Source organism: Euprymna scolopes, chromosome 3, assembly GCF_053919585.1.
Source record: "Euprymna scolopes isolate OS-2025 chromosome 3, ASM5391958v1, whole genome shotgun sequence".
Taxonomy (NCBI): Eukaryota; Metazoa; Mollusca; class Cephalopoda; order Sepiida; family Sepiolidae; genus Euprymna; species Euprymna scolopes.
The window spans coordinates 96609103-96624806 of NC_136484.1; the positions used below are offsets into that span (position 1 = coordinate 96609103).

Below are 15704 nucleotides of genomic sequence, written 5' to 3' on the forward strand. Positions count from 1 at the left end.
GAGTAGACAATCAATCGATTTGATTGAAAAATGGGTGATTTCACCGATTTCGATGACAATAAAAAATATAGGAGTGCGAAACATTCGTTGATCAACATTCAACCCCGAGCAACGTCGGGTCTCCCTGCTAGTATATATATTGTGCTGACAGAAAAGAAGTCTCTAACTTGTAACTTCTACTCTCTGGAAGTGAGTTACTTCCCTTGAGTTTTTCCTTCTTTTCTCTTCCTTTCCTTGAAGTAACAGGTCTCGTTCCCCGGGTCTGTTCTTAGTAAAATAAAGCTTATTTAAAGTTCACTCCGTATCGACGTTTTTTCTTTACATATATATATAAACACAATAATAGAACATTTCTAATTTGACAATATATGTAAGGACTATTGATTTTCCTTATTTCAGAACCGTAGTTGATAGCAGAGAATTTACGGAAACCACTAAAAAGCGCATTGAAGCACAAAAACTAGGAACTCGAGACTTCTGCAAAATCTACAACAGTGTAGTAAATAATGGGCAATCAACAATTCCCCCACTAACCAACAATCACGAGGTTGTCTCCTCAGCAGCCGACAAGGCTAACATGCTTGCCAGTCGGTTTGCCTCAAACTCCACACTGGACCCTTCCAACCACCCCCTACCTGACTTTCCTATGCGGACAGACGCCACGCTAGACAATCTGAAAATCACCCCTGCTCAGGTGCATGCTATCATAAAAACCTTGACACTTCAAAAGCATGTGGACCCGATCTTATCCCAGCTGTGCTATTAAAAAAGTGCTCAGCCGAAGTAGCTCCAGTTCTCTCCAAACTCTACAACAAATGCCTTAATGAAGCTTGCTTTCCAGGCAGTTGGAAAACTGCTTCTGTTGTACCAGTATTCAAGAATTCTGGCGAAAGGACAGACCCATCAAATTATCGCCCCATTAGCCTCCTCCCACTTTTTGCCAAAATATTTGAGACCATAATTAACCATGCTCTAGTCCATCATCTTACAGATGCTAAACTACTGACTGACAAACAATATGGATTTAGACAAGCCCGTTCCACAGCAGACATCCTAACTGTGATCTCTGAACGTATATACCATTCACTGGACAAAGCGGGGGAGGGCAGAGCGGTGGCTCTAGATATATCTAAGGCTTTTGACAGGGTATGGCATGAGGGTCTCCTCAGGAAAATCAGATCATACGGTATCACTGGTAGAATACATAACATAATTAAATCCTTCTTAGATAAGAGAAAAATCCAGGTTGTTGTCGACGGTCGTACATCTAAACAATATGATATAAATGTGGGAGTGCCCCAGGGTTCTATCCTTGGACCTCTATTGTTCCTGATATTCATAAATGACCTCCCCGACAAAATTGCCTCTGAGATGGGTATATATGCTGATGACACTACACTCGATGGCAGGCATGACAGGAAGACGAATGAACACATTTCTAAAGAAATGGCAGAAACACTAGAGGAAGACCTCCAATCTGTGGTGGAATGGGGACAAAAGTGGTTGGTCGTGTTCAATGCTGCCAAGACTAAACTAGTTTCATTCAATAATTACAAGAAACCCTCTCTACCACCTATAGCAATGGCCAACGACTCTTTATCTGAGAGTACATCTTTCAAACTCCTTGGCCTAACGTTCACAGGAAACATGAGTTGGAACAATTACATTGAAGGCATTGCCAGGGCCGCTGCAAGAAAGGTGGGCTCTCTCTACCGTGCTAGAAAACTACTAACACCCGAAAGTATCCTGTACCTCTATAAGGCCACCATTCGCCCATGTATGGAGTATTGCTGCCACATCTGGGCTGGTGCATCTGGTACTAGTCTCTCGCTCCTTGACAAGGTTCAAAAGAGAGTCGCAAACCTGATAGGCCCTAAACTGGTATCTAAGCTTCAGCCTCTGTCCCATCGACGAAATGTTGCATCCCTCTGCCTTTTCTACAAGTATTTTAATGGTGAATGCTCTGACGAACTGCAATCACTTGTGCCCCCACGACAAACCTGACAGGCTGCTAAATCCCACCCCCACACTGTAGAGATCCCTAGATATAAAAGATCTTTTTACTCCAATAGTTTCTTCCCCAGAACCGCTAGACTCTGGAATTCCATTCCAGGTCCCTGCTTCCCCAACAGTACTGACGTTCAGAAGTTCAAGTGTAACGTGAACCAACATCTTGCTGCCCAAATCCCTACATAGTACCCCAGCAGTTGTTGCCCCTAATAGTAGCTCCCTACACCAAAGTGGCAATTTGCCTTGTTTGGGGTGAAAATGTAAAAAAAAAAAAAAAAAAAAAAAAAAAAAGCATAAGAGCTATGGCTGCTGATCAAGTGATTCAGTTTGGATTCTTCCCTTGAATCATCTACTCTTACTAGACACACTGAAAAGGCGTGAAATAGGAATTCTGTGGGTTAAAAATACAGTGTATACTGCCAAATTAATACCCAAGAGTCGAAAAACAATAAAATAATACCAAATAATAAATTCAACCCCACTCTCAAACATTAGACCACCTGAAGATCTTGCATGTGTAACCATGACACTGGTATAAAATCAACTTAAATAATTAAATATTATTTTTATCGATAGACAGGCTTGTTTCATCTTTTTAAAACTCGTCAGTATAAATTTTATAATTCATTTCCCTACCGGCAAGTCTGAACTTACAACCTTGAGTTTTGTAATCCAATGTCGTAAACCTTTTGTCTGGAAAATCGGTTGATACCTTTGTTCAGTCTCGAGGGACAGTGGACAACCCTGTAAGGGCAGCTGTGTATTTAATTGTGAAGCAAGGGTTGCATAATCCCCTACCATACCTCTCCTGAATCGACACTGCTTGGGTCCAGTGGAAAGTAGAAACCCAAGACTAACTAGAAACAATGCCGAGATAGGCAGAGAACACATACAGCACCTGGAATTTTTAAATGATCACCCATTTTAGTGCTGGCCAGGCTAAATATTGCTGGTATACCAACATGATTATGCCATATATTGGAAGATCAGTGGTTTTATATATATATATATATGTGTGTGTGTGTGTGTGTGTGTGATCTATAGACAGACGATTTTGCTGTATCACAATTCCTCAGTGAGGCTAGACAAGCAACTGTCTCAAACTGGGATCGAAACTCAAACCGTCTAGATAACACACCTAATCCATTTAACTGCTGCTAAAGGTAGGTACAATCACAATGATAAACATTGTGAATAGTGTTGGGACGATCAATCGAAATCGGGAATCGGAAAAATTGGAATTTTTTTGGCTATCGAAATCAGTATCAGAAAAACTTTGCCCATTTTCTGATGCCAAAAACGATTCCTTTAATGATATTTTTTATTTTATTTGATTTTGTTTTCAAAAAATATTTTTTACTGCTGGTAGCAATAATAAAATCGTTAATATTGATTTAATAAATTGATTTAAACTTCCAGTAAAACTAAAATCTATAGATCAACCCCTCACAAGTGTTTTTATGTTTGAGAAAATATCATGAACATTTAAGATATGTTTTTACAGTAATCAGGACAAAATATATACAACACAATCACATTGACACACCGGTTTTTGCCAGATCACCAAAGTTAAGCAACATTGAGCCTAGTCATTACCAGATGGGTGACCATTTGGGAAGGCTAGGCGCTGTATGTACCTTCTGGGAAGGTTGGGCGTGGGGCCAGCACCCTCACTCCAAAAAAAACAACTCCTCACTACAAAAGCATTTACAAAGTTGTGGATGGCCTATGCCTCTACAGGGGCTTAGGGCTATGGATGGGAATGGATGGAGGGCAAAATAACCATTTAAATATTTAGAAATTTATAAAGAATTGGAATCAGTAATTGTATCGGAATCAAGAATTTAGTACGGAATCGGCAATTGTATTGGAATCAGAAAAAAAAAATATTGGAATCGTCCCATCACTAATTGTGAAACACCGGAAGTTCCATTTGTTAGCATAAACAGCATTGCTTTTATACACTAGTTTATAATTTCACTTTGCCATGTTTTCATTTAGACAAAAAACATGGTTCATCTTTTTATTTTTAGGTATTTATTTACATTTCTCTGGATTGCTATTATATTTTTTTTTATGATATACAAAAATTGCCTGAAAAGGATCAATAAAAGGACAGTTTGGGACAGGTATCACAAAACTCAACCCAAAACACAAATCACATCTCAGAAAAAATATTAGAAAAATACATTTAAAAACATGTTAAGCAAAACATAAGATAAAATAAAAACGCAAACCTTGTTGTTATTCTTCAAGAAAGCATCTTTTATCAAGCCATTTGCGTAAAATTTGGAGTCTTGATTCGGTTCTGTTCTGATTCCAAGAAATTGCTTTTTCATGTTATTTATAAAAGAATATATATGCATATAATTTCAGCTGGAAGTACTTGGGTGTGTAGTCACACTGAAAAGCTTTGTCACCTGAATTCGGCATTTAATAGTTTTTGTCTGATGGCCTGGAGGTAGAAGGTCAGCAAATAGAGCAAAAGGCAGCTTCGTAGCTGGGTTCTAATCTCATGACCGCCTTACACTGATGATTGCATAAGCATGAAACACTAATGTCATCAGGTAGAAACGAATTCCTATAATAACCCGTTTGTGGTACAATGCCATGAGGCTGCTTCCTAGCTAGTTGTTTTAAAGTCTGATGTAAATAAATTTCTGTCAAGTCATCCTCTTAAAAAATTAAATCCTACCCAATATCCACTATTGCTGATTATCAGCCACCTGCCACTCATTCACCCATATCCCCGAGTGGTCTTTGAGCCTTGATAAGTATTGATAACCTAGTAAAAATAAAAAATATCTCAGAATTGAACCAGACCAATCTCTAAACGTTTGGCTTTACTTGTAAAATGAACCCGGAAATTTAACAGTATTCATCCACTTGGCCTGCATTTTCTTTATGTGTAAGAAATTAGGCAACAAGTAGGAATCTTTTTTTTTTTATAGGAAAATCAAGATTTTTAGCTTGGCAATTCCTAACATGGATGAAACATGGAAGATTCTGTGCAGCTTAATTGCCGTATATTTTTATAACTAAGTGTTAAGCACTTCAAGTTTTTACTTGCTGTGTCTAAGCACACTATTGAGTCATAGACGATGAACCGCTACCTGTGTGTATGTATATATATATATATTATTTGAATTATATATTTTTTTATAATATAGTCCAAATTATCCCCAATGAATATATCTCAGAACATAACATTTCAATAACAAAAGTATAAAACAAAATAAAAAGCAGAATCGGTTCACAATCATGATTTTTGTTTATGTTTTATTATTTTTATTTTTACTTATTAGCAAATGGAAAAATATTGTATAAGTAAAATAATTCCTATCGAATAGCTGGAAATGTCCTCTCAATTATTTAATCCTTCCTCTCTGATAGGTTTAGGAGAGTCATCATTGATGGGCAGAAATCAGAAACTCATAGTATTAACGCTGGCGTCCCTCAAGGTTCCATTCTGAGCCCAACTCTCTTCCTGATCTTCATCAACGATCTCCCAAATCCCACTCTTAGATCATTTGTATACATTTATGCAGACGATGCCACAATCAACTGATCTTGAGAACGTGGTGCAATGAAGAAAAATATGGCTGATTAATTTTGATGCATTGAAAACCAAGCTTCTCTCCTTTCACCATTATCGTTCTGACCTCCATAATGCCCCAGCTGAAATGAATAGCTTTCGTCTTGAGGAAACTCCATGTCTTAACAAGCTTCTTGGACTGACCTTTATTGCATTATTGACCTTACTGAAATGGAACACATAAGCAAATCTGTTGCCAATATCGCTGGAAAAGTTCAATCTACCACTCTAGTAGGTATCTCATTTCTGATGCAATACTCTATCTATAAGAGCCAGGTATGCCCTAAAATGGAGTATCGTTGCCACATCTGGGCAGGAGCTGCTCAGCACACCATGACCAACCTTGATAGAGTTCAAAACCGGCTTTGAAACCTAGTAGGTGATGCTCTTTTTTCTTTCCTGCAACCTCCCTCCCACAGAAAAGACGTTGTGAGCCTGTCTCTGCTCTATCATTATTTTCATGGCAAGTGCTCGACTGAACTCCAATCTATGGTTCTCCCTTGTCAAGCTTTCATAAAATCACTCGACTAGTTACAATCATTATATACAATTTCCCCTACTCTCTAACTGATCCTAAATCTAAATGCAGATTCCATGAACAAAGCTTCTTTCCCAGAACTGTCCGCCTGTGGAACACTGTTCCACTGGCTTGATACCTATTTGAATACAACACGGTAGCCTTCAAATCCAGTGTAAACAATTTCTTGTTGAAACATCCTCATAAATAAGCAAATCCTACCCAATTTACAGGATTAACGATTAATACACCACCACCTTACATTCATGAAATCCTATCTTATCCTCGAGTGGCCTTCGGACCTTGGTAAGTGGTTACTCCCAAGTAAAAAAAAAAGAAAGAGAATAAAACAATTAAAATATTTTTAAAAAATCATGTTGTGAACCTAAAAAAAACTTTTCATTCTCACACAGTAATAACAATGCAATTGACTGAAAAACGTTTTGATAAAAAAAAAAACATGTAAATTCAAATGAATTGGTTGACGCCATATTTTCTTTTTTTTTTTCTTTCATTTATTTTCATAGTAATTTTCTTGTTTTTTTTAATTCTTTTTTTCTCACACCTTTCACATCTTTAGGGTTTATTACTGATTCTTCCAACACAAACAGTCATATTAACAATGATGGGGCTTTCATTATATCTATTATTATTATTACCATAAGTCTGTTGTATAACAATAGGTTCCATATTGTTATTGATTGCTGTAGTAAAAGTCTTTGTTTAAAACAATTGTTTCAAATACTGAAACAAGCCCCTTAACAATTTTTTTTTTTTAAGAATGTAGCAGATATTTAAAAAGTTTTTTTTTTTTTTTTTTTTTTTTTTTAAGTATCCATTTTTTTTTTAGGTCACTGAGGCTAGATCATAAGTTTTTAATTGCAAATATTTTCACATCTTTTTTTTAATTTAATTTTTTTTTTTGCTTTTTTTTTTCTGGTTTATGTTTACCATTTCAGTTTCCCACCCTGTTTTTTTTTTTGGGGGGGGGGGGAATGGCACATATCCAGAAATTAAAAAAAAGGAATACAAAAAATAAAAATAAAAGGAATTTAGGATTCACATTCTTTTAAGCACAAAGATACATTTAAAATAATATTTCCTCATCATCGTTTTTTTTTTTATTTAAAAAAAATACGGAATAAAAGATTACGAAATAAAATTCAATGAATTAGAAAATAATGATTTCCAGGTATAATTTCTCGCCATTTTTGATGAAGCCGGTATTTACAAATGCGCACATATATATATTATTTATTCTTTTTTTAATAGAAAAAACAGCCGGCTTTAAAAGGAAGAAACATGAAAGAGGATAAAAAGAAAATTAAAAAAAAATGTTTCCTCAAATAATGTTAATAATTGTAATTTTAAAAAAAATCATGGAGGCATTGGTATTTTTGTCTTGAAAAAAATATATGAAGATATATTTATACGTATTTATATGTGTGTGTGTGTGTATACATATACTCATATGCATATGTGTGTGCCCACACACATATATATGTTTATGTACATACACGCATATATGTACGTTTATGTATATACACACATGTTTATACAGACATATATGTATACACACTCATACTTATATATATAATGTATGCATATGTCAAAACTTTTATTCGTTTTAAGTTTCTTTTTCTTTTGTTTAGATAAACATTTACAAAATGTTTATTGATTATATTTTTAAAAAAGAAATAGGAAAAAGAATGCAAACAAAAAGAAACCAGATGAATTTCCTTCTCCATTATTATTAATGATTCAGCGCAAAACGTGGACAGCAGAGAAATTTGTTGATTAACTTTATGAGTTGTCTCCCCTGTTTTCCTTTTTTAAATATTTGTTTATTCAAAGTAATGCTTTAAATTTTTATAAAATCATGCCTGTTATTCTTATTGAATAATTATATTTTGACCAATGTAGTTCAACTAATATATATATATATATATATATATATATATATATATATATATATATATATATATATATATATATATATATATATGTGTGTGTGTGTGTGTGCATAGACACTTACAAATATGTGCACATGTATGAATATGCAAACATGCACACACATTTATATGTACATGTATATACGTTTATGCATATACCCATTTATATATACATACATATGCATATAGTCATTTATATATACATATATACTTATATTCCTACATGCATATACACACACACACATATATATATATATGTATGTAAATATATGCATACATACACATATATATGCAAAGACATATGCTTATATATATATATATATATATATATATATATATATAAACACACACACACACGCATCTATAGTCATATATAAATTCTAAAATGTATGTATTAGACAGTGTTCACTCATTCAAGCATGTTTGGTTAAAGACAACAGATAGTTTTTGTTTGTTTGATATTCTACTCCATGTTTGTTGTTTGCAGACAAATAATTTCATGTTTTCTTTCAAAATCTGTCCAAAATTCATTTTAAATTATACACAGCCGCTTTCAGCTTCCATGAATCATCTTCAGGTCTGATATCAAGTTTTGAAAGATTGCATGACATTAACTACAAAAATTACTGATATTTTTGATATCATCTATGCATGACTGCTGAAGGTCACTAGTTAAAGTCAACCCCCAGTGTGAATTATTTGAAATGAACTGAGGACAGGTTTTAATCAATTTAGTATGAAGAAAAAAAAAAAATAACTAAAATAGCTAGTCTGAAAACAAGAACAACTGAATAGAAAATTAAATCGGTAAAACGATCAGTTGTCTTGAATGAAACACGCTTAAATGAGTGAATGATCCTCTAACACACAAATTTCAGAATATATATATATATATATATATATATATATATATATATATATATATATATATATATATATATTAGTCCACTATGGGAATTATGAAACATTTTGCATGAATTATCTCCCCCTTATCACATTAGAAGCTATGACCTTCAAATAGCACCAATGATAGCGATTTTTAATTTTCTTCTTTTTAGATGATTCATATAAAACAAAAGTAAACAAAAGATAAAGAAACAAAAAAAAATATTAGCTCATGTATTTCTTTTGGAAAAGTCTTGCTTTGTTTTTGTTCCCTTTTTTTTTTTACTACGCAGACATTGGAGTAAGTTTGGGAGGGGGGCACTAGGAAGTCATGAACGGATTCGTTTTCCACAATATTTCTAAACAAATGGTTAACTTAGGTTAACAAAGGAGTTGCAACGCGAGGAACTAAACCCTCATGGCTGTATATTGGCCACTGTGAATTAATTAAAGGCATCAATCACTGGTTTAAAAGGCAATGCACAACACAGAATTGAAGACTCCATGTTTGTGAGTGAGTGCATCCGTATTGGTCATAGTTCAAATCTTCAACATCAGTTCCATTATTACAATTATTAACATTATTTTGTGATATCATAATTTTATTACGATTATTATTATCACTATGTCTTAATCATTACTTCAATTATTGTTATTATCAATATTTTTCATAATAGTAAAATTACCATTACAATTATCACATTTAAAGCAATACTTCAATTATTGCCATGGTTAAATAATTAACTATTACCATATTATTATAACATAATTATCATTACAATTATTATTATTATGATATAATTATATTATATGTCTATTAAGTATGGTCATTTTATATAGTATCATTAAGTATGACCATATTATCTATTATCATTATGAATATATATATTATCATAGTTAATTATTGCAATTTTTACCATTATAAAATCAATACTATAATCTAATATATCATGCATGATACTGCAGTAATTATGATATCATAATTAAGATTCTAATTATTATATTATGATTGGTTATATCATAATATTACAATAACAATTTAATCAATCATATTATAGCCATTACTGTATAGTATTAAATTAAATATAAATATCCTAATTAATATTACAATAATTTTCCTATTTTATTGTTATTGTGACTAAGTCATCATTGTTATTTTATCAGTTAATATTTTAGTTTCTATTATATCATATATGAAATTAAAATTATCAGCATTATAGTAAAACCAATATTATAATTACTATAATTATAACATATATTACAATTATTAGCTTTATTATTATATAATTATACTTAAGTTTAATTATTGTAGTTTCCTAATTAACATTATAATTATTATATCATGATAATTGTTTTAATTATATCATTATGATATCATAATTAATGTTACAGTTATTGTTATTGTTTCAATAATTGAAGAATAGCGATGGCAAGGGGAGGGTTAGGGCGTTCATCAGCCAGTTGCTTTTTTTTTTGTTATTTTTAAAAAATTTTTGAATGTTTAAAATAAAAAAACAAATGTTTTTGCATTATCTTGTGTTGTGGCCTTAGTCCACCTTTTTACAGAGTTTTTTTTTTTTTTTTTTACTTCCTTTCAGTTTTAATGTTCTCAGATATATTTATTATTACTTATTAACGATATTTATCTATAGAGGATGACCATATATCTCTTCACACTTGCGTGTGCAGATGGGCACTAGAAAACTTAGCCGGGTGTAACTCAGTGTCGCTCTCATCACTAAGGTTCATCTCGCTGTCTTCAATGTCGCAAAGTCCCGAGATATCCGAACAGGAAGCATTGGTAGATGTGTAACCGCCGAAAGACACACTCATGTCATCTATCATGGATGCAGCCGAATGTTCATAGTCGTCGACAGGAAGTCGGGGTCGAAAATGACGAGGTAAGGGGTATGGCTCTCCATTTTCGTCCTCATCACTGTTATTGCCGTCGTTTCCATTCTCGGGCCCTGGCGGTGCTGGCCAATTATCTAGGATCCCATTCTGACGAATTTGACCAAAGTCTGGCATGATGTTCGGATGGTGGTTTTGCGGTCCATGCTGGTTGTCTTCGTCGTCGACAAATGGTACGAGTCCAAGAAAGTGCTGGAAATTAGGAGCTGGGCGGTAGTCAGCATTCGGATCCTCGTTTTCCTCCATATCATCAAAATTTTCGGTGCATTCGGAATCTCCAACGTATTCTGAGTCGTTCTCATGGTCGTCCATTTCGGCATCGTTCACATCCTCCATGTTGGGTGGGTCGACATGTGTGTTAGAATCATTGCTCTGCGGTGATGAACTCGGCGAGTCGAGGACCTCTTTCACTGGGAGCTCGCTGATGTTGGGTAATGCTGAATTCGGTGCCCAATCTGACGTGTCCCAGTGATAGCCTGGAAGAGGAGGAAAGCAGAACAAGAAAAAGGATAAGTAAAACGTTGAAAAGATTTGACAACAAACATTAAAAATTTATATATCATATATAGATAAACAATCCTATAAATTGATATGTAGCAGAAAACATATTACAATAAAAAATAAAGTTAATAAAAGAAACAAAAAGTAGAAGACCATAACAGAAATTTATGTGAAGAGAACATAAGGGCGAAGGCATAAAATATCATCTGACAAGCATCTCTCTTGGCAATGTCCTGATTTCTTCAGTTCAGGAATAGTCTGTGGATTATTTTTATGAACATTATCTTTGCAGTAACCCACACAGATAAAAACCATGTAGGAGAAAAAGTAAGAAAACCATTCTGGATCACACCTCATACTCATGAGACGATCACTAAAGTGTCTTTGCAGCAATGGAAATATATATTTGTATATCATTTAAAATGTGGGGAGCTGTCCTATCCTATCAACTCCTTATAATACTAATTCGTGTAAACATAACTTCTCATTTACCACTAGGTGGTGCTCCGTATTTATCAATGCAGATGTATACATTTGGAGCACACATCACGAAACAGCGATAAAACAAAGGCTGCCTGCAATGGCTGTGGTATAACCGCTAATGTACTAAGTAAAATTCAGTTCTAAGTAACACTCTTCTGGAGGTTGACGGTTCAATCCTCAGTGCAGGCGATGCAGAGAATACAATTGCAAATTACTTAAGATTTCTACCTGATAGCATACTACACCCATAGGTGAAGGTACAGGTTCCGTTTGAAATTATGTATAGATTACCAAGTTGAACAGGAAGATTCCATAGTTCAACAAGAAGGTTGGAAGTTACATCAGCTAAAACGTTTTGAGAATAATACTCAAAATAAGAACAATAGTCTAGACAGTATAAACAAAGATCATTGGCCATTTCTAACTGAATCTTACTGAGCTAGGTAGATATAGATTGGAATGTGTTTGTATCAAAAAAAGTTGACTTTCAAAAACGATTGTGAATTTTATCTACAACTAGCAGAGGTGGGAGAGGCGGCTAGACTTGACCAGTCATAAAATACACTAGAATATATTTTAATTCATGCGGATTTCGCATTTATTTTTACAGAGCCAATTCTCTACTCATTATTATATACCTAGTATTGATTTTAAAAGAATTCATTTACGGACCTCACAATTTCATATGATAAAGAAAATTTCATTTTACTCATTTTTAAAATGGTAAGCATCACAATCAGTATCTGCAAGCCTAACAGACAGCTACCAGATGACATGTTTGTCTTTTTAAAAGCAACATTTGACCGAATTTTAGACACCGTTGTCGTTATACTTGTCTAATCTGCATTAGAACTGATTATTACTTAGCATTTACATGTGTTGTGTCACAAGTTCTCACAGAGCAGACTGCATATATATATATATATATATATATATATATATATATATATATGTAATGAAAAATGCATGTACATATAAGCGGTTCTTCCTCGCCATAACACTGAATAAATCTGATTCTCTGATAGTTCTGATTTTATCAGACAGTAGATATCTTCTCAGAGACACCAAGAAGAAATTCCTCAGTTCTTCCGCTTCTTAAAAATTTCTAAATAAACTTTGTCTCAACCAATTAAAGTCTTCAACTGTTTGCTACTTTTATTTTCTCTCTCTCTCTCTCTCTCTCTCTCTCTCTCTCTCTGTATATATATATATATATATATATATATATATATATATATATATATATTGTTACATATATATATACTATTGCACACATATATATATATAGTTATATATATATTGTTACTCACACGTATATATACTATTGAACACATATATATATAGTTATATATATATTGTCACACACACACACACATACATATACATATATATATGTATATATATATGCATTGTTACTTGTTGTTAAAAGCAGGCAGAAAAATATATGTAGAAAAGCGGCTAGTTTAGACAGAAGATGGCTGTCCATGTTTTTGGCTTTTCCAAAACTTTTTTGGAAAAACCAATAAAGCCTGGGGTTATTGCTAGGGTGACCCCGAGTTTACAGCAATAATGTTTTTGCAATTCTGTTTGTGTGTTTTTTTTTTACCACAAAGGCGCATGAGAAAACTACTGTTTTTCTTGGGTGTAGAAGCACAAAAGAACCTTAATTCTTGACTTTTTCCAATAAAAATAAAACGAAAATTTAAAAGCAAAAGTCTAGGAGTATGATTCTTTTGTGCTTCTAATTCTAAGAAAAAGAATAATGTTATCATGGATTGAGCTAGGCATCACTTTTTAATCGACAGCTTAAAGACTCCTTTTGGCTGAAAGCAAAGTGTAATATCTGTTATGATACTACAATTCATCTTTTCTGTCCTTGGTCAGTTAAGGAGAGATCCCTCTAGACTGTGGCAAGTTTTATTTTTATTTCAATCAAGAGTAATATTTTTTGAGGAGCTGGATTTTCTCCACATTAAAAATCGACCTTGTCTCTAACTTTGCATTCGTGGGAAAGGAAATAAATAGGGACAGATTAAAGGATTAAAAATTATTTTTTTTCAGTAAATAAGCTCGCCATTTTGATAACTTCAAAATGGCGAGTGTGTTTGATATCATGACTTGATTTCATAATCAAGTAAGTTTTAGTCGTTAACCTGTCGATTATGAAGTGATTTTTAGCTGAAGTCAAACGTCAAATATTCGGCTTCTGTTTTTGCATATAAACCAAGAAACACATTCTTATACGCTATTGTAGTAAAAAAACAAAAACCTTCACGAAAATAGATGTATGAAATTATTATTAAGCAAAATTTAAAAGCCAAAGGAAACAACAAAACAAAGAACCTACATATATATTTATATTAATAAAATAATATTAGCACATTTGAGATATCATTAGAAATTTACAATGTCATTAGAAATTTAAGTCAGCCAAAAAATTTTTTTTTTTTTTCTTTAAAACAAACAAGTAAACTTTCAGCCATATAAGCGTTTTTCTTCACAAGCGTTTTTTTTTAATTATTTTCTGTTGGAGATATAAAAATCTCTCAGGCATGGAAGTTCATCAAGGTATTGATTGTACATAGTCTGATGGTCTTTCTCTTCTTCTGCCAGGTGTGGCTTACGTGATATGATTAATAAAATAATATTGACACTTATGAGATATCGTTTGAAATACTATTAGGAATAATTCTAAAAAAGCCAAAAACAATATTATTTTTTCTCTAAAAAATAAATTATTCATAAACCTAGCATAAACTAAACATAGGTATTTATTAAAAATTAAAACAAAACAACAAAACATATGTAAAACAATTGAACAATAAAAACAGTACATAACTCGACAACACGTCCAAACGATAAGTATTAAAATATATACCATTTATTGAGGGGATAAAAATCACGCTCAATTTTCAATCTGTGTCACACATGAACTTACCTTTTTATATATATATATATATATATATATACATCACTTTACTAAAATAAAAATGAATATTTGACTTACCTCTCTAACACAACACTTTAAAAGAACAAAGCTAATAATTTCTATTTTATTTGTCTTGTATTTTGATGACGCTGCAAATTGTAATATAATATTAATTCAGTGCACAAAACCATTTTTTGCTCGCTTTGAGGATTTGGAATCTCTGCCAGTTCGTGTAATTGGTTGACTATTTAGATTTCATTAAAAATAGTTTTAAAAATTTTACTGTAAGGTTTATGACTACACAATTTAAAAAAATTCTATATTATTGTTTAAATCCCTTAAATATTTAACTTCAACAATTAAATATTTTTTTAAAAAGTGCCATTAACTTTTTAATATAAAAGATAGTACTAAACTTAATTGTTAAAGCACAGGAAAAAAAACTAGTTCAGCTACATGAAACTGAATATTTTAAAATATTGTATTCTAATAAAATTCTGTATCATCTCAGAAACGACAATAAACTAATTGATTGTTCATGTCTAAGTAAATTATTTTTCAATAAATTATATAGCCTTTTGCTATATATATATATATATATATATATATATATATATATATATATATATATATAAACTTTTAATGTATTTATATATATATACAAAATTTCTAAGAGATTTTCATTTCTTGTAGCTTACATCTGTTTCGCCTATGTTTACGAAAGCAATGTTGATTATATGTAACATATTAACATGTTCTTGATATTCCAAAAAATCCCATTTAAATTATTGATATGTGCATTTTAGATTAGACCTAATTGTATGGATGAAACAAAATGTAACATTTTATAATGCATCAAACATATAAAATATGAAAAGCAACACTTTAAAAGTGCTTTATTGCCACATATAATCAACGTTT

The 15704-nt window shown here is 32.4% G+C and overlaps 1 protein-coding gene across 14 annotated transcripts in view; it reads right to left on the reverse strand.

The window, feature by feature from the left end:
- Window positions 1–10424: 10424 nt before the first annotated feature.
- The window catches only part of LOC145257798 (protocadherin Fat 1-like), a 954816-nt gene continuing 949536 nt past the window's right edge, over window positions 10425–15704 (reverse strand). For 5 of the 14 annotated variants that reach the window (XM_080115697.1, XM_080115695.1, XM_080115694.1 and 2 more), the window contains one exon: window positions 10425–11346. In XM_080115697.1, the coding sequence (XP_079971823.1) occupies window positions 11278–11346 (69 nt within the window). In that variant the 3' untranslated portion in view covers window positions 10425–11277. The remainder of the gene's footprint in view (window positions 11347–15704) is intronic. The other 9 variants (XM_080115692.1, XM_080115688.1, XM_080115693.1 and 6 more) reach the window with 2 other exon arrangements.